Source organism: Arctopsyche grandis, chromosome 9 (genome assembly GCF_051622035.1).
Source record: "Arctopsyche grandis isolate Sample6627 chromosome 9, ASM5162203v2, whole genome shotgun sequence".
Classification (NCBI taxonomy): domain Eukaryota; kingdom Metazoa; phylum Arthropoda; class Insecta; order Trichoptera; family Hydropsychidae; genus Arctopsyche; species Arctopsyche grandis.
The window spans coordinates 14,130,108-14,156,294 of NC_135363.1; the positions used below are offsets into that span (position 1 = coordinate 14,130,108).

General features: G+C 31.9%; 2 protein-coding genes across 2 annotated transcripts; one reads left to right on the forward strand and one right to left on the reverse strand.

Moving 5' to 3' along the window:
- The first annotated feature begins 473 nt into the window (after nt 1-473).
- Nucleotides 474-21,492, forward strand: LOC143916516 (UNC93-like protein MFSD11). Its single transcript, XM_077437653.1, has 7 exons — nt 474-720; nt 16,993-17,162; nt 17,796-17,972; nt 18,709-19,004; nt 19,087-19,212; nt 19,295-19,599; nt 19,681-21,492. Exons 1-7 carry the CDS (start codon nt 628-630, stop codon nt 19,918-19,920), a joined length of 1,407 nt encoding a protein of 468 aa, XP_077293779.1. The 5' UTR covers nt 474-627; the 3' UTR covers nt 19,921-21,492.
- On the reverse strand, nt 20,893-22,815 carry LOC143916517 (transmembrane protein 70 homolog, mitochondrial). Its single transcript, XM_077437654.1, has 2 exons — nt 22,262-22,815; nt 20,893-22,186 (listed from the first exon to the last, which is right to left on the reverse strand). Exons 1-2 carry the CDS (start codon nt 22,715-22,717, stop codon nt 21,974-21,976), a joined length of 669 nt encoding a protein of 222 aa, XP_077293780.1. The 5' UTR covers nt 22,718-22,815; the 3' UTR covers nt 20,893-21,973.
- Nucleotides 22,816-26,187: the final 3,372 nt, after the last annotated feature.

Here is a 26,187-nt window from a genome sequence, read left to right on the forward strand (position 1 = left end):
ATCTTATATTATTTTAATTTTTTTTTTTTAATTGTAATATATTACATATATAAATATAATGTAATTTTTGCTTAGTACATACGTAATTACCTTTTTTTTAATTTTCGAATATATTCGAATATTTGAATAGCTCTTGATTTACTATTCGATATTCGAATAGATGAAGTCGACGAATATTTGGTATCCCTAGTACATACTATATGAAATATACATATATTGTGTCCTATTTACACCTCTCGTGTATTTAATCGGGTAGAGGTTTTCCCTCAGGGACGTGGAATATTTGAAGAAGTTCCATAGGAATGTTTGCTATGGATGGCACGATGGTCGATTTTAATGTGGCATATGTATGTATGTGACGATGGTGGTCGCGCCCCCATAGGGTTATCGCACCGTCAGCTGATGAAGGCCGGTCCAGAATGAGGGAAGAGTATCCATCCACCGGCCTCGACCAAAACCGCCTCCGCATTCTTGCGACAAATACCACCACCACCAGCAATATCAGAAGCAGCAGCAGCAGCAGCAGCAATAGCAGCAACTGCGGTAGGAGATTACTCAGTATATAGCCGGCGTCGAGAGCGACCGGTACTGTTTACATCGCAACACCCGACGACAACAACAACGAAAATGGCAATGGAAAGGCGATTTTTGAACGTGATCCTGCTCGGATTCGGGTTCATGTTTGTCTTCACGGCGTTCCAGACTATGGGCAACATTGAGGTGAGTTGAGAAATCCCTTTTTTCCCGTATTTAATTCCCTTCTTGCGTCCCACGTGCGCTCGCATGTCAAAGTGACGTTTGTAAGTTGCAAACGCTTTTCCGCGCATTTTCCGTGCAGGTCGATAGTTTTTCTCGGTGAACTTCAATCGTGAGAAAATCAACTCGTTATCCGTTTCCAATAATTAAAATCTATTGTTCTGGGCAAAGGTTAAATAGTTGCATGGAATATAATATACATACATACGAATGAATATAGAAATGAATCTAACTATTGTCTCAAAAAAAAAAAAAGTAAGTTTTTCTACATATAGTAAAAAATATATTATATTTATATGGAAGCACTTACAATTGATAAATAAATAATTTTATTTATCATTTTTTTATTAAAATATTTAATTAAAAATCTAATTTTTAATAACCTCTTTTACGTTTCACTTACGATTACAACTCGGGATAAAGTTTGCCTCTTATCCGATCGTTTTCATACATTGCTCATTTTGGTCATCAATATAATTAATTAATATAATTTAATATTATGTTCAATATCTACATTTAATACTATCTATAATAGGAACTTTGTATGTATGTTTATTTCTTCATTATTGAAAAATAATGCATCGCTTTATCAGTGGTTTTGTTTGGTTTTACATATATTATGTATGTATAATCAACTGGTAAATCTAACATAAAGCATTGATTGAATTTTGTTTTTGTGGCAATATTGTTAACTGGAGCTATCTTATTATTTATAGAACCTACATATATGTATGTATAATTAATTTTAACGTTTGCAATAATGTGTTTAGTTTGGTAATTAAATCTTTGAATAAATTTGAGTTATTTTTAATCAATTTTGTTAAGATTTGTAATAATATTAGTACCACTGATATACACTCACTGTAATGTAATCATTAATTAATTCTAAAATTAGATACTTTTGAATTTATCTTCATATTGAGTGCGTTGACCGTTTCTTTTTTTGCACAACCTGATAATTATAATATAACAGAGTAGTTAATTAATGGCTATTGATTCTAAGAATGAATGTGTTTTTCATAATAAAACATCAAACGTACGTAGCCATCTAATCGCTTTGACGTTTTTGCGCAAGTTGTAAGTATCAACAAATATTATGTATTCAGATTCACAATAACATTCTTTTGTTATTAAATAAATCAGTCGGAATCGTATTTGAATCTAACTGGAGTAAATGAAATTTCGCTAAAGTGAATGCTCGTACGGTTTTTGGTTTTTTACTAGCCTCTTCTTACTTCGCTTTCGATTTTTTCTACTAATTAAAAAGTGTTCTAATTAATCATTATTTTCTAGCTGGTTTCAATTTTCTTTCCGTTGCGTGATTTTACATGTCGACATTTATATATATGTATGTACATACGCAATCGCTTCCTGACTATAAAATTTAAAATATAAAATTAGAATTTATGGTAAAAACCAAAATTTCGACGATAAAAATGGAGAACTAATTATTTGGTTGGTTAAAAATAACTAAAATGATCAGTTAAAAATTAAGATTAATGATCAGTAATTAATTAAATAAGTGATCAGATAAATAATATAAATGATAAGTAAAACCAAATTCGCGCGTCGCCCATTTTAGTTTATCACAATGGGCGTTAGGTCAGGTTAGGTTAGGTTAGGTTAAGTTAGGTTAGGTTAGGGTTGGCCCTATTCATTTAAGATTAGGATGTTAGGGTCGGTGTTTATTAATTTAACAGACACGCGAGAACTGAGACAGTGAGACTAAATGAACCTGGAGCGAGGGGGTTGAAAACGGAGAGGGGGTCAATATTTATTTATGAACGATGTTCAAGTTGTTAAAGCCGGATCAAACACATATCCGAGAAAAAGTCAGTCCAAGGGAAAAAACAAAATCAGGAAGCCAGTACCGTCAGCTTTTTGTTTTTTTTACTGATCAGAATGTGAAATTTTTACTGGTCGGTTAAATAGAGGCCATAAAAATGTTTAATTTAACCGAAAATACCATAACGAAGATAAACTTTACATGTACATACGTACATATATTTTTACGTAAATTGATACGTATGTACATTGAATGCGTACTTTACCGTCGTTGTCGAGAAGTGAAAGTTTCCAGTAATACGATTAAAAATCTACGCCACTGTTTTATTTAAAGTTTTTTTTAAACAACAGCGTGCCGATATATAAATCCGATGTATATAAAGATATTATGCAAACATGTGTAATGCTATAAAAAAATACACGATATGTTCGATAATATTATATATGACGTGATAGTACGTCGATATTTCATCAACTGCTATTACGGTAAATATTATACTAATTATATCTCAAATGTGTTCGATGCAAATCAACGTTGAAATTTATTTGTGAGTTTTGTTTCTATCAATGTTTGTACATATTTGTGTGAATGTTTGGAAAGTGTGAGTTCAACAACACTAACCCTTCAAAGTCTGAGCTGTTTTACGTTATTTTATTTTTTATTATATTTTATACCAGGAAGGTCTTACAGGTAAACCCCAATGCGCCTTCCTGGCCAATTACAAACAAAACGGCATTTTTTATTATACAAGTCGCTGAATTACGAGACACTGAAAACTCGTAAATTAACTAGACATCTATGAATTGTACATTAATCATACTCAAATAATGATGACATAGTAGGTAGGAAGATTTTTAGCCAATTTAATAGAGGAACCGTTTCAACAATGAAATCAGAAAAATTGGCAAATTCTGATAGGAATCGATCGACCTGGAGTTACAAATATCCAAGTCTGACCAGCAGCATTACAGATATACTCAGAATAAATTATTTTCAATCGAGGTCAACTCACGGGATCGAACCCGGCTTCTCTGGCGTCTCTATGACAAAAGCCCAACCACCGAGCCATGCTGCTGGCTATATGTACTATACTAGGAAGGCTGCAGCTCCACAGTTCTTATGAACGACAAAAATACCATTCATATTTACTATTCTGGGAGGATGCAGCCCGCAGCTCATATGGATGAGCCGCTACTGATATATGTACATAGTTATAATTAGAGTACGGACCCAAAACGCGCCGCTCATTGTTCAATTGTTGTAAATGCTTTGTAAAAAAGGTTCGGCAAACCTTTAACAATGCATTTACAACATCTGAACAATGAACGGCACGCTGGATATCCGGGCTTTAGTTATAATATTTGAATTTATATTTATATGTCGTAAATTTATTTATATGTCGTAAATTTATTTAAAATGTCTTCAGACTTATTTTAAATGCATGTGTTTAATCTTAATGGAAGTAATTATCACCTATATAGATCGTTTGATTATTGGTGGTCCATTCTTGAAGGACAAATTATTTATATTTTTATTACAATGCTTTTGATTGGGTTTATTAATGTCAATAATTCTTATACTGGCATAATTATGTTTAATTTAAAAGAATAATAAAAATCACGTACAAATAAGCCGCCCTTAGGCGTCGCCTTACTTACTTATGCCCACGGGACGTCCCTGTAAATGTTTGTACATATTTACATATTTTCATAATATAAATTTTTAGTAAAATCAATCATATTAATAAAAATCTTTCAAATTAAATGTACTCGAATCATGTCAGTGGAAATACATAAACTAATAGTATTTAAGACAATTTAATTATTATTGTAGATAAAATATTTCATTAAATCCAAGTTCAGTGGAACCGGTGAAAAAAATCGATAAGATTTAAATGATTTTAGCGATAGTACCGAATCTGCAATAATCCTCTGATAAATAAATATAATTAACGCATATCGCGATTCGTTGTGATTTTGTTATTTATTGGCGGGTTTAAACAAATCAAGTATATAGTCGACATAGGTAATACATACATATAACTTTAATTGACCGTATATATGCATGTATTTTACAGTCCAAGTGTACATTACGTTATTTCATGAACATTTCATACCCGAACTAATCCGGCCAGTTACAGTGTGCTCAAAAGAACAAATTGACGAACGAACTAGTATTTTCATGCATAAACTATAGGCATAAGTTTAAGTACAGATCTACATATGTTTGCTTACCCTAGGTTGCAATATTTTAAAAGTTAGCAGAAACGAGAGTTGTAGAAAAGTTGAAAAGTTGAAAAATGTGTTTTCCATAGGATTTCCCATTTAAATAATTGACGTTTTGGCATCGCAAAGGTTTTAACAGCTCAAAAGTTTCATGCGACACCTGGTAAGCCATTTTAAGTTAGGTTTTGACTTTTAGTTCGTGTATGAACAAACTAGTAGGTATATACATGAACGAACCGGAGTGAACACTTGAACTGTAACACACACATAACCCAATCATTATATTCGTCATAAGTAGTCGTAGATAAAATGACTACGTTTGTTATATTTTTTTGTGCGATATTGCAAATATTTTAGAGATATGTAATTAAAAAAAAAATACAAATCAATATACATACATATGTTATGTTTGACATTAAAGTTATCACAACCTGTATTGACGTAAAAATATACAGTCACGTTGTTGTTTGAAATATTTTTTTCTTTATCTTGGTCGTGCGCATTGTGTGAAATGTATAATATAAAGATTTTTGCAACCCGTCGTCGATTCGCACTCAAATATTTTAAAATATTCACAAAATCGAATAGTGCCGATTTGCAATTTACATTCAAATTTACAAGCATACAAATGTGGCAATTTCACGGTTAAATGTACATAGTATGCACTGATATTGTTTTACGTGCAAAGGCTTTCGTCGAATATTAAAGACCGGTTATAGAGTAATGCTTAACCGTACTTACTCGTCAACGGTTCAAAAATTGACACACCCATTTTTGTCATGCATATATACATACATATGTATGTATATGTATGATAGCAACCCTATACTTACAATGCGAATATGTGCGAGTTTTGATTCATCAAAAGTCATTCAACATTGATATGAAAAAAATCATTTGATCATTTGACTAATGCATATTTAAGTACGTAAACATTTTTGTTTGAAGATATGCACATAAGAGGACAGGATTTCTCGCTTAAAAGCATCCCAGATTATCGCATTCATTTTAAGTTATTTAAATGCGAAATATCTTCTCTTGTGAATCTTCCGAGTGTGTAAAAAAGGCAACATCATGACAAATCAGGCTTTTAACAACACGAAACTGCAATTAAGTCTTATTTTAAAAACATGCGGCACCCTCTCGATATGGATAAGGCGTAAAGTAATCTTCGGGGAAAGTGTGCTTTTCTCGAAATGGACAAGAGGTCCTCACGTTATTGATAAAATATGTACATATACGCGTCCCAAAATTAAGCAATCGCATAATTTTCATTGGCGACAGAGAAATCGTCGTTGCTCCATGACCCGAACTCGAAAGGTGGCTTCAGCCAAAAAGATTAACACTTTTTATTAAAAAATAATAATAATAATTGACCCAGTTTAAGATTGAGAACACTGAGATTGTTATACTTGAACTTGGCTTTAAGCGAGTACATATGTACGTATCAACTGTCGTCGGAATTCTTTATCGTCGAAGTATTTTCAATGTTACTTTCTTATATTCAATGCTTCCTGAATTGTGAGGCCCCAATTTAGGATTAATGAATCTAGTGTAACTTGTACCACCTGTATACCAGATACCTGTATGCAGTCAAGGACAGGTGTATCGTACGCTAAGAACTGCCCACCTCGGACTACTTGGCCTATTATTGGCTCTTTGTCTTCGTGTGACATTCCAGTAGTAGTTTTGAATTTGAATTTTGAAGAAAAAAAAGTAAACTGATAGAATTGAGACCTTCACCTTTAACCATGATGAAACGTCTGGGGCACTCCCGCACCAACGTCACATCATTAAAAAAGAATCGTATCTAGTTCAATTCGAATATGTGTCAAGTTTAATTGACTATCGAAAAGTTTACCACAAAGAGACAAAAAAGTGATAGCAAAAAAAAAAACTAAACAAAACTGCATTCGTAACGCGGTAGACACACCCACTATGTGACGTCAGTTGTTTAGCTACTTTCATTTTTATTGAAGTCATAATAATACCAACAGTCCGTTGTAATATTCTTTCAAAAGCAGCTACGTACGTAGTAATGATTTATGCGCATATTTTTTTTATTCGTTTTTGTCAAATGAATTCGTATCGAACAGAATTTCGCGCTTATTTGCACATTCTAGTATAAATAATTGCGCAGATACACTTGTAACGTTACGGTGGAAGAAACGGTTCACGAAATAATGACGTTCGATTGTTTATTTATTTGGTTTTGTTTTCTTTCAATATCAATGAAATACATACAAACATAGATAACAGCATAATTCAATTCAGACTAAGAACAATCTCAACACTTTTCACGACATCGAAATGTGTAGATTAGTAATTTCTTTGAGCCAAACCTTTGTACATCTGCTTTATAGACTTTGAAAAGGCCTTTGACCGTGTCCAACACGCTCGCCTGATGGAAATATTAAAAAATATTGGCCTGGATGACAGAGATGTCAGATTGCTACGAAATATTTATTGGAATCAGACTGCAGTAGTACGTATCGATGATCAATTCACTGATGAGATTCCTATAGAACGGGGCGTCAGGCAAAAATGCATCCTATCACCTACTCTTTTTAACACCTACACCGAATCCATCTTCCACGATGCTCTCCAAGAGGCGGAGGGCATCATGGTGGGCAGCGAGACGATCACCAATATAAGATATGCTGATGACACGGCACTAGTCGCTGAAAATTTAGCAGACCTGCAAAGATCTCTAGACCGTGTAAATCAAGAAAGCAATCGAAGAGGTCTGCGCATAAATCTAAAGAAGACAAAATTTATGATAGTAGATAGAATGCAAACAGACACCGGGAATCTAACCTTGGATGGAGAGGTGATAGAAAGAGTAAAAAGATTCAAATACCTGGGTACCTGGCTGAATGAAGAGATGGACCCAGATGAAGATCTAAGAATCCGCATCGAAATGGCTAGAACAGCATTTGTAAAAATGAAGGCGGCGCTTACAAACAAGCATCTCAATCTTCATACGTGGTTGAGATTCGCGAAGAGCTACGTCTGGACAGTATTACTACACGGATGTGAGACGTAGACTCTGAAGACCAAGATGATCAGCCGCATCGAAGCTTTTGAGATGTGGGTCTATAGGCGTATACTGAAGATTCCGTGGACCAAAAAGATATCAAACGAAGCTGTCCTCGGCATGATGGGAAGAGGCAGGGAACTTGTTTCTGTCATCAAGCGGAGAAATATGGAGTACCTCGGACACATGATACGGGGTCCAAAATACGAATTTCCCCGTTTGATAACCATCGGGAAAATAGAAGGAAAAAAATTGATTGGTAGGAAAAAGTTATCTTGGCTTCGAAACATGCGCATGTGGACCGATATGAGCGCCGAAGAGCTCTTTCGAGCCGCTGAAGACCGATGCGGATATCTTCAAATAATCGACGAGGTGGTCACCAACGTCCGGATGCGGACAAGGCATTAACAAGAAGAAGAATGAGCCAATAAGAATGATGAATTAATTCTAAAACTGATGAATCTGCGTAAATGGAGGGGTTACACGAATAAAACTGAATTCAATGTACCGATTGAAACGTTATCTCTTATTTCAACGCTTCTCACTGTTGAAAATTTTGATTAGAGAGAGTATTGTACATACATGAATATTATATTATACATATATGAAAGTGTTTTATATTATCACTGTTCTATTTTTACGCTGAAGAGTTCCTATTTTGGTAAAGTGCTAAATAAAGACAATGAAGTGTTTATTGCCATATCTATCAATTTCACGAAAGGTTTTTTGTTTGAAGCTATTATCGATATCGATACATGTAATAATTTATGGTATGTACGCTGATGGTTCATCTAAACAACTCCAACTGCGATAAGATGACCACTCATCCCACGCATACTAAAGCAGAACATGTGTACATAAAATACACGTCGTTGATTGCAAGTTTGTCATTGTGTGTCATTGAAAATCAAATGGTCTGAAAGTTGAACGAGGTGGGTTTTTTTTTGTCTGAATTCAAAGGTCTTTGGTCCTGGGTCAAAGTTTCGAGGAAACTCCGACTAAAATATAACATACGTATGTATATCGAACTGTGAATTCATGATGACAGTTGTTGTCAAACGAGGCCGCAGTAACGATATAATGACGATGTTACATTAATTACTCTTAAGTATCCTGACCCGTATTTTTTAAAGCACTAAAGCACTTCCATTGATTGTTGACGATCGATATTAAAAATAATGCCACTGACTGTCCACTTCATATTGTTGTATACCTGCCAGTCTTCACTTGTCCTTGATTCTGATCAACTTTCATAACGTATAGGAACATTGTTGACTATCGAAGCGATCAAAAATTTCAAAACGTATCCGCCTATTGATATTTATTCGGTATGCTGGACTTACATCTTATATTAACCATCAGGTTTTTCCAGTTGTCTTAATGTTAAAATGGCAAAGACAAATCCTCACCCTCTTCTTAATCCTTTTTTCATTATTAGACAGCGTGATTACTATTCATTGAAAAATGGTTAATGTGTAAGCAATAATCACAACGCATAATTTTCTCCGTACAAGGTGCGAGTTAATAAATCAATAGTAAGAATAAATCAAAATTGATTTATCAACGCATCATAAATTTTTAACTAGATGGTATCAATAGCTCAAAATAAAACAACTATTAACTGATTCTTATGAAACGTAATTCAATTTGACAATGAGTTTTCTCGGCAAATAAAGGGTTAAACAGTTGGAAAAACTCTTTATACAGTACATATACTTTTTATACATACATACATTGACAAATGATTGTGCCATGCATACTCAATGAGAGGAAGTCCTAATGGACTAACAGTAATGTATTACAATATAAAATTAAACGTTATTGAATACCCCTTTTATATAATATAATATACTATTCGTTTTATACTCATAGAACGCAATTAAAAACTGATTGTAAAAATGCATATAAAATTTACATCTAACATTGTTCAAGAATTTAGAAAGGTAGAATCGTCAAGACACATTTCCAAATTGCACAATCTCTAAAATATTATAGGCTTTTTTAATACCATGTAGGTATCGTTTACTTTCATTCCTATAAAAAGTTAACTTAATAATTACCGATAAACTTTCTTTCTTTTACTGATTTGGGTTTTCTCTCTAGAATACATTTTTATAATTGAATTTGTAAAGTTGAACATATTTTTTTACACATTTCGAAGCTCTCATATATGTAGTCAATTAATAACATTTGAATTAGGTTAATTTTAAGTACCGCTAAAACTAGTCTTTCCATGTACAAAATGTATACGAAATCGATAAAAACTAGTTTTTCTTTCATATTATTATGATGCTAATGATATACATACATATGTATAATAAAAATAATCGGTAATGACATGGAAAAATACTCACAATACATAATATATTACACATTTGATAGTATAACTAGAAATGTTAATTAAAATAAAAATACGTTTTATCTTGCTTTACCTTAAAAAATGTCGACTATTTAAATGCGATAATTGTATTGCGTCGTTTTCACAAGTATTTGGGTTACAGGTACTAATCTCAAGGATATACTTGTATTAATTTTAACTAAAACAAGTTATTAAAACCTTATTATTGTTTAACTTAGTGATAATCGCTATATGAGAATATCGTAATCATTTCAACAAATCTAAATTCAAAATCTAATTACTAGAAATTGATTTTTCGATATATGTACATATGTACATATGTAACTATAATACTATATCGTTATTTGATTGATTGCTATAGTATAAAGTAGGTTATGACATTCAAAGACAACACACATACATACATATATTATACAAAGTTACCTCTGTTAGATTTATTTTTTGATTATGGAGTAATCCATATTTTTGATTATGGAGTAATTTTTATATAATTAATTATATAAAAATCACTAGTAATTAATTATTAGTGATTTTTACTTTATCTATGTACGTAGTAACAATAGATGAAGTTTTGTGTTCATGCGAAAATTCGAACTCGAGATTTTGACTGATTCGAACTCAGAATCGATTACTGATCACGTTTTCATGATCTAGAAAAAATGTGTGTGTTTGTGTCTGTGTGTCTGTGTATTTTGGGGATTTTTTGAACACCGTTAGTCCTATCGAACTGAAACTTAGTATCAGTTACTGAAATTTTTATCGACACGACGTAAATTTTTTTCAAATTTTTAAGTTGACCGGAAATGGTACCTCCCCTTATAGGTGTCCTCTTTTTTGTGTGTAGTACTGAGAATGAATTGCAAAATCATTGATTTGCATTAATAATGTATTGGTAATATTATAATTATTAGTATATATGCACATACAATTATACGTATACATATGTATACGTATAATTGATAATATGGATATGTAGAATACTACATAGAAGCTCAATCCAAAATTTATCTAAACATTTTTTTGTCAAAATCATATATTATATAATAAAATTCAACTCGAATCAGTAATTTTGCACTGGGTCTACAAGGTGAGTGACCCACTTAAAAAGATTCGATTGCTCAAAATCAGAATCGGTTAAAACTTCTCAAATTCAGCTCCATCGGATATAAGGCACTTCCAGTCGAAAGAACGTGCTCACAATTTGTATGCACTTTTATTAAAGTGCGCCTTATAAAGTGAGGAGTACAAATTTTGAAACAATGGCGTATCAGAACAATGAAAACTTCCTAGTAACATCATGTGAACTATTACTCGTGTGCACAATGATTAATTTCACACATTTATTACTTACATGTAAATACGTATGTATGTATGTATGTGTATAATGCACGCGCTTATCATACCGTTTGTATATGTTTAATTAAGCTTTTTTTTAAATAATAAATAAATGTTAGTAATTATTCAATGTAAATAGACGAAAAGATTCCTTTGTTGCTTTCAATAAAAGCGTGAACCAGTTTTTCGAATTGCATTTAACGAAAAACGAGAATGTTGCGTGATGGTGAGTATGTGCACTTTATGCTCTACACCAGGTGCCGTCAACCAGATAATCATCAGTAGGTATTTTAAACCCCCAGCGAGAGTTAATACAAATTATTTTAAGAATCTATATATGTCATATAAAATAATCGGGTGACCGTGAAAAAGTCGAAGTGAAAAAATCGAAAATATTCGTTTACCATGCATACATATGAAAAACGGTTAGTATATATATATATATATATATATATATATATATATATATATATATATATATATATATATATATATATATATATATCAGTGGCATGCGGTAAAACTCTCTCTCCCCCCGTCGTACATCCTCACTTAATTTGCGCGAGCAGGATACAACAGGAACAAGAGGAACGGGCTTTTCCTCCCGTATCCTGCGCGCGCACATTAAACAAGGCTGTATAGCAAAAAGAGAGATAATTTCACCACATGCCACTCATATATATGTATGTATATATATAAATATATATATATATATATATATATATATATATATATATATATATATATATATATATATATATTATATATACATAGTACCGTTTACCATGCACCCTTTTTTTTGATCTTTCGACTTAAAATCTTTCGATTTTCGATCTTTGCCTTCCGATATTTGCTTTTTCGACCTTTTCACTTTCGGTCCCGTGAGTTAGACCCCAAATAATCACCATTCAATATTTGTTCAATCAAAGTGTGTGAATGTATCGTGTTTTTCCATTAGTTGAAGGAATGCTATTTCATAATTTCACATATTAATTCACAAGTATTATCATATACTAGTTTTGAAATTTCAGAAATAAACCAAAAATTTTCTGAGAAAAACATAAAAACCTCGATTCTCTAGAGTAAAATACTACCTCCGGTTCAGGTAAAAACATTCAAAAATTATTAGGGTATAAAATTTATAATTTCTATTACATGTAAAAAAAAATCTGATTCGGTTAGTGGTTTCGGAGATGATTGAATTTATAAACTTAAAAAAAGAGGACACCTATAAGGGGAGGTACCATTTCCCGTCAACTTAAAAAATTACGTCGTATCGATAAGAATTTCAGTAACCGATACTAAGTTTCGGTTCGATAGGACTGACGGTGCTCAAAAAATCCCCAAAATTGACGCACAGACACACACACATGTTTTCTAGATCATGAAAACGTGATCAGTGATCGATTCTGAGTTCGAATCAGTCAAAATCTCGAGTTCGAATTTTCCCATGATCACAAAACTTCTTCTATTGTTACTACGTAAATAGATAAAGTAAAAAGTAGTAATGTCAATTGAGAATACCTAAATTTAAATGAATGAGTATTGTATCTACGATCTGAGTATTGATATTTTTTAAATAAATTGATCACACCTGGTTTACAGTTAAATTGTATTCGTGCCCGCCCTTGATTATCAAGCTCTCAATTTTTAAAATTATCTAAAAAACATGCAACTTAATTGCAATGCACATCTGTATCATTGAGTTTATATGAATAACAAAACAATTACTTTGATGCATTTTGATTGTAATTCGTCAATCGTTTTTGTCAACAGCTTGCAACACGTGCAACAAAGGATCTACGCACTTATTCTATAATATAATTCAATTTGTCTAATTCTATAGTCCATCAAATGACAAATAGGTGCGGATGCTTGGAAGTCGTGTTACAATCATACATATACGGTGATCGTACATATTATATTAATAGAGGCGATATCCTGACGATTGTCCTTATTTTATAACAATAAGATACCAAGGTCAGGGTTTACAAAGTTCATCCATGTGAATGATAATGTCCGTACATTTAATTGAATATGTATTATTTTTATTTATGTATATGCAACGGACTATGCTTTGCACAATCAACCCAAATAAATGACAACGAACTTACTCATGTTTGCACAAATCTTTGGATTGACATTATTTTTTATCAGTAAAAAGCAAATCTTCAAGAGTGCCAGTTAAGAAATTTCATTTTAAATTGTCTGCATCAACACCTCTTTAAGAAAAAACTATATATTTTCCTATAGCAATTTTTTTCGTGTATGTATTATAACAAATAAAATAAAATTGGCTTAAGAGGGCTGTACACCCGAAACCTTAACTTTGTTGCCGTTCCTTTCTTCGATATATGTATGTATATATTGAGTGAATGCGACAATATATATCAATATATATATATATATATATTAAGTGAATGCGACAATATATATCAATATATATATTGAGTGAATGCGACAGTTGCGCTTCGACCAGATAAAACGTATTTTAAATTGACAACATCGAGGTTTCGTATTCTCCTATTTTCTCCTCCGAAACTGGACCAATTTAAAAAAAAAATCATCATCGGTATGAGAAAGATATTTTCTGTGCAACTATGCGCGTATTTTTTTTAAAATCGACCGTTAAATAAGCACGCTGGACTCTTTTCGTGGGTGTAAAAAAGAAGCGATTTTATTGATGTTTGGCGGCTACTAGCTCCTATAAAAAATAACTAATCAAAAAAATAAAACGATAGATGCAACCCAATGGTGGATATCCATAGCATATTAAAAAATAATTTCTCTAGTGCCATAATTGAGGAAGGGAGAAGTCTAATACGTTTGTATGGACAAGGCACTGGTGTCCAGCCCTCTTAAGGAAAAACTTATTAATTTCAGAAATGTCTAATAACAAAATAATCACGTTTTCTCACTGGCATTTAACCCACTTTACCTAATCATTACATAAATGTTCGGATATAACCGGTGCGATCGTCGAACGCAATGGTGTGTAATAATTGATCATTTAAAATTATTGTCAATGGTGTCAACGATTTGCCCAAATATTAGCAATAATATAATTAAAGAATGTATCCATTGATACGAGTCGTTTGCTCCAACTGATCTGCTGACCGACTTATAATTTATTATTGTATTTAAAAATATATATAGGAAATATTAATATTTTGTAAAACCAAAGTCACTCTTATCAAAAAAGTTAATTCGGTCGAGGACATACTCGTACATTATGAAGATGCACATTCTTTTGTAGAACAAAAATATCTACAATGTATGTATGTACGTGTGTGTGTCGATTGTTGAATGATTTCTACGATGATCAATTTAATTCTAGTTCAGTTTGATTATTATCAGGCTTAACGGTTTTGTCGCAACATCACAAGGTAAAACTATATGTAGGCATAATCAGAGGGCACCCACATATGTACATAGTTATTTAAACCGCATACAAATACATCGATTGTATTGTACGAAAATTTTCAAATACCTCTTTGTTCTAATTTCTAAATTTTGCACGCTCTCGCTTTGCATACATACGAGTCTGCGTTTCTAGCGATAGTTTTGTTATGCATTGTAAACGTTAACACTAACCTTATTGAATTCTTTTAAATTTAGAAAATATATTTCATAATATTAAAGTATGCATGTATGTAGAAACGCTTATTGATTAAATGTGTATTATTGTTTCATTAAAAATTAACAGGGGCGGTTAGATAAGTGGAGGTATGCATGAGAAATGTGGAGAATATAGGAAATGGAAGAAAATTGATGGTCTTAAAACTCTAATTTCTAAATCAACTCCATGAAAAAAATAAAAAAACTATTTATAACATGATATTAGATGATACTTTGATTTATAATGCTATTTTATATACATATCTATGGATATACGTATAATTGTTTAATAACCTTGTAAGAGGTCAATTGTGATTAATACATACATTTTTTTTATTATGATACTTATAATGTTAAATACTTTTATTATCAATGTAACTACTTGTTTTTCAATGTTTAAAAAATAAACAATAATGCCTTTATTCACAATACATATGTATGTATATACTAAATAAAATTTATCAAAGAATAAATTAATAATTAATAAATGAAAGTATTTATTTATTTATTGAAAAATCAACAGACAACAGATGTAGAAATGCATAAAAATAAAGAATAAATATAACTTTCTTCTTATATTCTATTTTATAACATTTTTCCAATATTTTAACACTTTAGTTTAGTTATGCAATGTGCTATTTTTTCATGCTATAGCTTTTATTCTTTTCTTTTTCATTTGTTTATCTTGTATTTATCTTTTTCATTTAATTATCTTTGTAAAAATCTGTAATAGGACTCGGATATTATATGTATTATATATTTACTCTTTGTTTTTATGCATGTCTACATCTTGTTGTCTGTTGATTTTTCAATAAATAAAATAAAATAAAAAAAATAACAAAATAACATCTGAGCCCGATTATAGATTTTTACAGATTACATAAAATAGTACATAGAGACAAACAAATGAAAAAGAAAAGAATAAAAACTAAAACATGACTAAATAGAACAGTGCATAACTAAACATGAAGTGATATAATATTGGATAAAGATTATATAATAGAAATAGAAATGGATCAATCAATCAAAACTCTCCCGATGGCAGTCCTGAATTGATGCAAAGAAATACTGAATAGATTAATGTCATTCAGCTCCCGGTTGAACATACGATAAACGCTGTATATTGGTATATTTTAGGGAATTGGTTTTGAGAAGATTAAGTGAAAAGAGTGAAACTTGTCTAGAATACTGGAGGGGGATCCTGAAACCAGCCTTACTCAGTAAATCGGGACAATCAAGGAAACCATTTAGGAGCTTAAAAAGGAATGTAGCATCAGTGAGTCGTCCCTGACAGAAAGATTGTTAAAGGATAGGAGTTTTAAAATATCGGGAAAAGTAGTATGGGCGTAGAAATCGGTAGTATAAGTATTTGATAAATTTTAGTTGGACGTTTTCGATATAATTAATATGGGATATATAAAAAGGTGACCAGATAATTGAGGCAAATTCAAGGTGAGACCTTACAAGGGAAAAATAAAGTAATCTAAGTACATGAGAATCATTAAAGGGTTTAGTTGAGTGAAGTAGGAATCCAAGAGATTTATATGCTTTATTAGTAATAAAGGAAATATGTTCAAAGTAATCGAGTTTACAATTTCACTTTTTGTTAATCTCTCAATTTTCATATTAACATATTTATATTATACATATATATTATATGTTTGTATATTTTAAGAATGTATGTGAGTAGTAAATATGTATGCAAGTACATATGTTTGCAAAATGTGTATTTTGCATAATATCTACTCCAAATATATCATTTAATATCTTTATCTTCATACAAAGAGTATAGAAAAATGCTATTTTAAATTTATTAGATTAATAATGATACTGTGTTAATTTAATTATTAATTGCATGTATTTTATGTTGTTCTAGAAAACTATTTTGGACAGTATAACTGAAGATTATCCAAGTTTCGAAGGTGACGGCTACACATCTCTAGCCATAATTTATGCAGCACTTGCCATTTGCAACTGGTTGGCTCCTTCTATCATCAGCGTGGTTGGACCCAGGGTGGCTATGGTTATTGGTGCTGTTACCTATTGGTATTATGATCAACATTAAAATAAAAAAGACACACTTTCTAATATGCCAAACATACATATATTATGTTTGTAGAACTTTTCAATCAGGTCATATTGTTATGTAAACCTTAGACTTTTCCTTGACATTTCTATCTTGGTACAAAGCGCCTAGTAGAATGATGAAATTTGCAAATGTTTTTGCGCAGACGTTGGTGGACTTATTTCGAAACATCTACTTGCACATTTGGAATGACAAAACCTTAGACGATTTGGCTAATGGATTTTGTCAAAATGTAAACAAACGAAAAATTGGTGTGGATAAAAATGTTAACTTTCTATCTAGTTTGCCGAAGATTTTCTAAACCATTATTAATATAATATTAATAGTATACATTAATAATAAAAAGTTTTATTTAATTTAATTTTTTAAAAGTGATGTATCATTGAGAACTAATCTTAGAAGTTAGACCTATTATGAAGGTCATTCACATTTCTCGTAAATGTAAAATCAATATATGCAGAATGGTCTTTATCACTTTACAAGCTGGTTTATTTCAAGGCTTTGCAAAAAATTATTTAGAATCAAAAATTATTCAAACACTTTTATATATGTCAGTTAATTGTGTAATTTTAAACTCGAGTTTATTTTTTCAGTTTATTCATAATAACCTTCTTGTTTCCAAAAACATGGTTATTATATGCAGCTAGTTGTATGCTTGGGGCGGGTGCAGCTATAATTTGGACAGGTCAAGGAAATTATTTAACTCTCAATAGCGATGCTGCGACAATATCCAGAAATTCTGGGGTGTTTTGGGCAATGTTGCAAACCAGGTAAATATTTTATTAAAAACTATTTTATAGTGATTATCTGGTATTAATCAATATCTAAATATTTGATTTCATACATACAAACATTCTCAAAATATGATATTAAAATATTCGTCAGTCAATAGAGTCAATGATAGTCAAGCATATTTTATATATATGTACAATAAATAAACCTTGTATTGGGAAAAATAGCAATTTTTCATGGTTATGGTATTGGTACTAAAGTACGCCAAAATTTAAATTATATACATACGCGTTATAGTCACATATCTTAAATGATACAAAAAACTCGTTCTTGTTATAAAAATAGATATTCAAGGATAATCTAAAATTGTCATTGATTCATTAAATATTCACACTTTTGTTAGCCATGGCATTATTTCTTTTGCAATCGTTTCAAATCATTACAAAACTTTTTTTTCAGTCTACAAACAAGTTTTTCTATAAAAGTTATTGTTGAGAGAAATGTCAACATATCAAATATGCTTTCAAGGATTCAAATATAAAAATGCATCAATGTGATAATTTTAAGTACAAATAATGATGATTCCCTCGAATTATTTATAAATTTTACCACTAAGGCAAAGGAAATAATTTATTTAAGTTTAATTATAATGTTAGTTCAATTTTTCAACTTAAATATTGCAAACAGTTATATAGGAAGTTTTTATAAAAGTTTTTTATAATTTTACATAATTAAAATTATTATTTATATATGTTTAAAATTTTTATGTTTCAGTATGTTCCTTGGAAATTTATTCGTTTATATTCAATTTCAAGGAAAGAGTCACATTGATGAAAATACACGACATCTTGTGTTTGGAGTACTCATTGCTTTAGCAATAGTTGGAATAGGATTTTTAGTGACACTGCGGCGTACAGAGACTCCAGTTTGTCCAACTGAAATAGTAGGTGATTGTGAAAAGGTAGAAATAAAATCTGAGCCTCAAGGACCTCTGGAGGCATTACGTGGAGCTGTAAAGTTGTTTTGCACCAAGGAAATGCTCATACTTAGTTTAACATTCTTTTATACTGGTAAAATTTCTTAATGTGTTATGATTCAAAATGGTTATTTTCATTGTATATCTTATTTTTAATCAATATTTTTATATTTCAGGTGTCGAACTTTCTTTCTTTAGCGGCGTGTACAGCTCCAGTATCGGATTTACTAACAGCATCGGCGCAAATGCTAAGCAATTGGTCGGACTTTCTGGTGTATTCATCGGCATTGGTGAAGTTTTAGGTATAGCATGTTATAACATGTAACATGTTGCTAAATTTTTGATTATTATCACTTTGATGTTAATTTTCTTATTTAATTTAAGGTGGTGCACTATTTGGCATACTCGGTAACAAAACTGCACGATGGGGTAGAGATCCAATTGTAATTACTGGATATTTGATTCACGTGCTGAGTTTCTTTTTGATATTCCTCAATTTACCAAACGACGCTCCATTCGGTGAAACCGATGAAAAGTCATACATGGAACCATCAGCATACGTTGCTATGCTTTGCAGTTTTCTCCTAGGATTTGGCGATGCCTGCTATAATACTCAAATATATTCTACTCTGGGTGGAACTTTCGCCCATGATAGCACTTCAGCGTTTGCGATATTCAAATTTACTCAGGTATATAACAATGATTTTGCTATTAAAGAAATATATTTGTTCATTGATCTTCGATATCTATAATTCGGCTTTTACTTTCAGTCAGTTGCAGCGGCCGGATGTTTCTTTTATTCTTCGCACGCAAATCTAAGTATTCAACTCCTTGTTTTAGTTACGTTAGCTACCCTCGGTACGGTGGCATTCTGTTTTGTTGAATGGTTGGCTAAGCAAAAGAGGATAAAGGAAGCATCTACAACTATTTGTGGAGAAGAAATCATTCCAAGTCACAATAACTACAAATACGATTCAAAGCCGAGGGATAATCTACACGAAAATGATTGAGTTTCACATATAACTTTTCACAGATTCCTTTATTTTCCTAAACTTTGTAATAGTTGTAAATTTAATATACTATGACATAAGTATATTTATTGATATATTATGGATCCTCAGTTTTCATTTCGCATGGAAAAAAGTTATATTATCTGAAGTTTAATAGCATATTGAACTACATACATATAATGTATGTTATTCAATAGGAGTGTAAGCACTGAACTGCAACGACTTAATTAAAAATGCAACTTTCTAATCCCAATGCAACCTATTTTAAAATGCAGCTCGCGGTTCACTCTGCAATGTGTTTTCTTTGTAGACCACAAGAGAACTCCATTTTAAAACGATTTCATTAAATGATAAAATTTCGTTCATAGTGCATAACAATGACGAAGTAAGAAGAGAATAATTTGGTAACCATTCGTGCTTTCTTCTAGTGAGTTTATAGCCTTAAGAATATTTTCCAAACACTGTTTTTTACATCTTGGGGGACGGAGTATTGATTCCGTAATGCCCATACATGACCGTTAGAACAGAAATATCATTGGTAATGATTTATCAGAGATTGATGAGATAACAACAGAAGAAAGAAGAAAAAAAACTTTTACATTGTAGCATAAAATTTTTTCATGGTGCAGAAATAACTTTTTGAAAGCTATTCACTATTTTAGTGTATATTGAAAGTATTGTCAATGCACTTTTTTCTTTTTAATTTTATTTAAGCTGTTAACTGATGGACCATAGTGTATGTAAATGTGTAATATAGAATCCTGTAATATAATTTTTGTAAATATTTTTATGCTAATTAAATTATTTTTATAAATAATTTAAAATGTACATGTAACATAGTGTTAGCTTTCCAACTTAATGTGGACTCAGAATAGCAAACACAATTTTGGAAATTAGTTAAAAGCTAAATTAGCTAAAAGGTTCTTTACCCAGTGGATGAATGTAATGTAATGTATGTAATATTAAAAAAAAGCATCATAATGTTATTTTTAATTTTACATGTGAATATTGTAATTTATTCAGTTTTACTAAAATAATTGATGGTTGGATTTGTAATAACAACAACTATCTACATATACATACGTATATATGAAATAACTTTCACATCTACAACCCTTCGGAGGCGCTGCATTAGTTGTAAATTTTGAATTCATGTTTAAATTGCGGCTTATTGTACTTATTTATATAAGACTGAAATAGACGATTGCCATTAGGACTGAGTATAAGACTGATGAAATGTATATGAATAAAATATATTCATGGTTTGAAGAAATGAAGCTGCAATTTAAAACAATTCAAAATTTCAACTCAACAATGTAAATTGTCCTCTAAGTAAAATACATATAATATTTAATATGTAAAGACAATATTAGATTTTATAAAACCTTGTACTAGTATAGTCATTAAAATACTAAAGGCTTTATTTCAAATTAATTTCAGACTTATTTATAATAAAACCGTTTAAGTTTTCATTTACATGCACGGAAACTTGAACTGAAGCGAGTTATAATGATGAAACTTGTGAATATTTTAAATATGTATAATATTTATGCAAAAAATAAAATGTATACTCATTTATGTTTTTTTTTATTGTTATTATTATGATAGTGACATCACCCATTGATTAATTTGACCTCATTCAGAACTCAAAAAAGTTTTGCAAATGTTTGAATTTGACACTTCATACGAAATACATCAGTTATGTATTGAAATTAACTTGCATACATACAATTGTATATGTACATATACGCCGTTATATGTGAAAGTGGTGGAAGTCCAATTTTCAGTTCCAAAAACACTATTTCTCTTTGACTTAATTCACAAATTGTTATTTTCTCGAAGTGAAGAAAAGTGAACTTTGAAATATAGCGGCTCATATGTACATCAAATAAAGTAGGGTTCTGTTATGTACCATAATAATGCTAAAATTAACTTTAATTTAAATTTATTGCAATTTCCAGGAATTGTATAATATTAAAGTCATTAATAACGTAATTTACAAAATAATATCGCAAATAAAAATAAAGTAAATATTTACATAAAACCTACATCTTTACTTTTTACTATCGCTAGTTTCTTTATCAGGTTTCTTTATCAAATCATTTAAATTAAAATCGATCGGTTTATCAAAGCCCATTATTTTAATAAAATGGTCAGTATTTTTAAATCCATTGGGATCAACGAACATTGGGATTTTGTGAGCAAGAAAGGTGGTGAATAGCCCAGGAACATCTGGTACAATGACATCAGTAGAAGTAAAGTTTACCTGCAAAAAATAAATAAATTGAATTGCGCTTTAGCTTTTATGAAACTGAAATTATTTTAAAATATAGTGGTATACCTTTTTACGGATGAGAAAAAAGTTAACAAGTGTAGCGGTGTAGATATTTGAATCTTTATTATAAGACATATAAATAACATATTTTTTAGTAATCAAATGTAGTAAAAATGGTGTAACAAATGTGAAAAATCCCACAACACCACAAATGGCCACCATTACGGGTGTGCCACCAATTTCTAAAGATTTTGAATAAATAACCGGTTGACCAATTACTCCAATTATGCTCGAAGACAAAGAAAATATTTTAACAGCGCGGATTTGCTTGGAGAGGGCTCCATTGTAAATGATTTCGCTTTGTGTTGGGCTATCATTTTGTCCAGTAGAATATTTTGATTTAAGCAAAATATTTAAACTGGGGAGTGTCCTTTGATGAGTTTGGCGTAATACATTAAAATTCCTTTTGAGAAAACTTTCGCCAATAACTATACAACGAGATCGCAGCATTCCACTTATCATTTTATGCACAATTTCTACAATTGCATAACCTCAAACTGTTTGACGTTTGACGGCCTGCTACTCGTGGTGTTGCCAGTACTAGTTATATTTTTACAAGTGCAACATTTTGAAAATAACAACCAATATGCACACACTAGAAAGGTGCATTTAAAATTTTCTGCTCTCCAGATTTCATTTGATAAATGCTGAAAGGTAAATGGGAAACCTTATTAGTGGCCAAAGATTGTAAATATCTTATATATTGAGTTCATTTATGAAGAATAACTTCGAAGGAATTTATAAATAGTGGAGGCTGACCAGTGGTCCTCCTCACCCTCCCTTTGACGGATTTGAAGATACAATACAGGCAGTTTCAATGCTAACATACCCTAAATAAGTGGAAAGAAGGGAATTTATGTCTATAAAAACTACCACAGCCCCGGAATTATTTAATTTAGCATTACACCACTGGACCCAACATGTATGTCAGTGAATCGTCTGGTGACCGCTGACGATTTTAATTGAGTACGCTATTAAGGTCTGTTCATACCTAGTCAGCACGTACCAACTTCGGCAGGTATCCGGCCGTACGAAAAGTATTCTTTGATACATTTTGTATGGATATATTCATACCAACCGTCACGGTTACGCCACAGCAGGCTTACAGCAGTACCCGACATTTCCTGTTCATCCACAAGCTCCCTATACAGTGTCCAAAACTCTCCTTCGGTTTTTCTATTTTTTAACATGGGATGCACATCAAAACGCCTCCGTGCTTTTTTATTGCCTTCTTGAGCTTCTTCTTTCAACAACAACGCGATTATACATAATTTTTCGTTCGATAAACGCCGAAACATTTTTGCTGACTTGTATTCTGACGCGTAGCTACCAATGCACGTGTATGCATTCATGTTGTAAGTACTCGACGATACGACGTAAGCAATATTGCGTCGTATCGTCATGGCCTGTAATGTATAAGTAAGCCGATTTTGCCTTGCACTCGGCCAAAGTGATGTAAGCGTGACGTGACCGCGACGTGTACTTACTAGTCAAATGTGAACCGGTCACAGGACAACTGGTCGCTCTAGATCGGTCACACGTGATCACCCATCACACTAAAACTGGTCACACCCTAAAACTGGTTGACCGATTTTAGGGTGTGGCCAGTTTTCTCGTGACCAGTTTTAGTGTGACGGGTGATCACGTGTGACCGATCTAGAGCGACCGGTTGTCCTGTGACTAGTTCATATATGACTAGTAGTCCGTTTACCATATTTATACATATGTTAGTTTTTTCGCGAATTTGTCTCTGTGAAGAGCTTCTGCATGTCTGACTGTGTGTTCACTTTTCTAAGAGGACCAATTTCACTTATATAGCAGTTGGTAGTAAAAAAATGACAATTTGTCATTGTAATCAAATATTTTTGATTTAAAGTGTACATATGTATATTCATACTTACCGTCAAAATTCGATTTCAGGAAAACATTTTTGAAAACGTATTTCTTGATAAGATTATATCATATATGTATGTGGCTATTCTGTGTCTGTGTACGATAATGCTCGCCGTTCTATAATAGTCATTTCGACTCGACATCAGTACCGGTTTTAGGGGGGGGGGGGCTAGGTCGGGCGGCGCCCCCGGGTGCCAAATAAGTTACGGCGCCGAACAATGCGCCAAAGGTGCTTTAAATTTTAAAATTAGAGCGCCAAAAGCCATTCAAAATTTTAGATTAGAGCGCCAAAGGCGAAAGTTCTTTCTAAGGATGTTTAGAAAAAATTGCCCGAGGGCGCCATCGGGTGTAAGGCCGGCACTGCTCGGAATATGTATGTTACAGCTAAAACACTGCCAGCAAAACGGACGAATATAATAACAGATCAACAAAAAACTTCTATATATACTGTTTGCTACTAATGTTTTCGCTAGGGTAATAAGCCTCTGAGCATTTAGCACCATATATTGAAAATTTATTTAATTAATTAATTCATTTTTTTTTGGTGTTTTAAATTGTTTATATGTAGGTAGGTAGGTAGTTTTTATCATTTTTTACACAACACAACACTAGTGTACATATATTCCAAGCCAGTCTGATTTGTTTTTCAATGTCTGTCAATTTACAAATGTTAATATGTGAACATTACTTCAGGACCAAATTTCGATAAACCTTTAAAAAGCAAGCTTTCTATATTACATATTATTTATCTTTCGGAAATTATTTTAAAATGTTATAAATATGAAAAAATAAAATAAAGCAAAAATTGCAGATTCGCGTGATTCATCACAGGTATTTATAATTGAAAGATCCTTTTTGATTTGTAGCTTGGGGCGATCTAAGCACATATTTTACATATCATTATAACATGAGGAAAAGAATCCTATTTTTTTTAGAATACGAAATGGAATCTATCACACTGTTACGAATATTTTCTCTGTAGTATTATGTAAACCATTCTATAATCGTTTCGAAAAATTCATAGATAATAATTATTTAGTAGATACAAGATAATTATTGTTTTACTAACATAAAATTATGTATATATAAGTTAGGTATGTTAGAATGTATGTATATTGCACGTGTCAAACCTTGATTGAGGTATTCCTGTGTAGGTTTATACACACGCATATCCTCGCTATAATTTGGACATGTATTTCGTTGTCATTTCCTTGTTTTTGTATTCAGAGCGTGGCTCGGCTCGATCGCTGCCAAATTGGGATGCATTAATGTCGGATATTAAATCGCGCTTCGGAGTCTCGTTCGCCGTTGCAAATTTGGCGATTCGAAAAGCGGCCTTCGGTAATTTGGTGACCAAGCAGGGCGATTCTGTAAAAAAGTCGGTCTCGAGGGTCCCTTTTCAAGGTTGTTGTGAGTCCGAAGGTAACGAAAAAAAAGTGCATTCATGAAATATTCATTAGTGCATCGACATGGATCGAAACTACCGAAAAGTGTTTTCGCAAGAAAAATAAAGAATTTCTCGGCAGAAAAAAACTTACTGATTTCATATAGGACAAGAAATGGATAAAAAATGATTCTAAGGACAAATTCACATATAAATAAAGGACCACTGCCTATGTTACACTGGTTTGAGTTTTACAATGATAAATTAAATCAATTCCAATTCGAGACGAAACATCCCTTGGAACAAGTTTAAATTTGCGATACCAGTAATCAGTGCCTTTTATGCGCAGATTGTATCTGTTTCCGTCCACTGTTTTCGATCTCGTCCAACACAAATTGGTATCCGATTATTATCTTTCCGTATAAAACGAGACAATTAATCGACATTCGAACGATTTAACGGTTTTTGCAGAGCTTCTCAATATGGAACGCGTTCATTCCAAATCTTCTCAATCTTCCCTCGGCCATTTTAAAAAGATGGCCGAGGGAAGATTGTGAGATCGACGCGTTCGCTACCACTTTTTTTGGATGAACTGCTCAGATGAGGTGTTTATTTTTCTAGTTAACGATAAAGGCGTTGTCGAGAACCAGAACTT

Excerpts from the sequence above, each read along its gene's own strand:
- LOC143916516 (XM_077437653.1), top strand. The coding sequence starts at position 628 with ATGGCAATGGAAAGGCGATTTTTGAACGTGATCCTGCTCGGATTCGGG. Across the intron at positions 721-16,992 it reads AGACTATGGGCAACATTGAG|AAAACTATTTTGGACAGTAT; the intron begins GTGAGTTGAGAA and ends ATGTTGTTCTAG. Across the intron at positions 19,213-19,294 it reads CGGCATTGGTGAAGTTTTAG|GTGGTGCACTATTTGGCATA; the intron begins GTATAGCATGTT and ends ATTTAATTTAAG.
- LOC143916517 (XM_077437654.1), bottom strand. The coding sequence starts at position 22,717 with ATGATAAGTGGAATGCTGCGATCTCGTTGTATAGTTATTGGCGAAAGT. Across the intron at positions 22,187-22,261 it reads TTTTTCTCATCCGTAAAAAG|GTAAACTTTACTTCTACTGA; the intron begins GTATACCACTAT and ends TATTTTTTGCAG.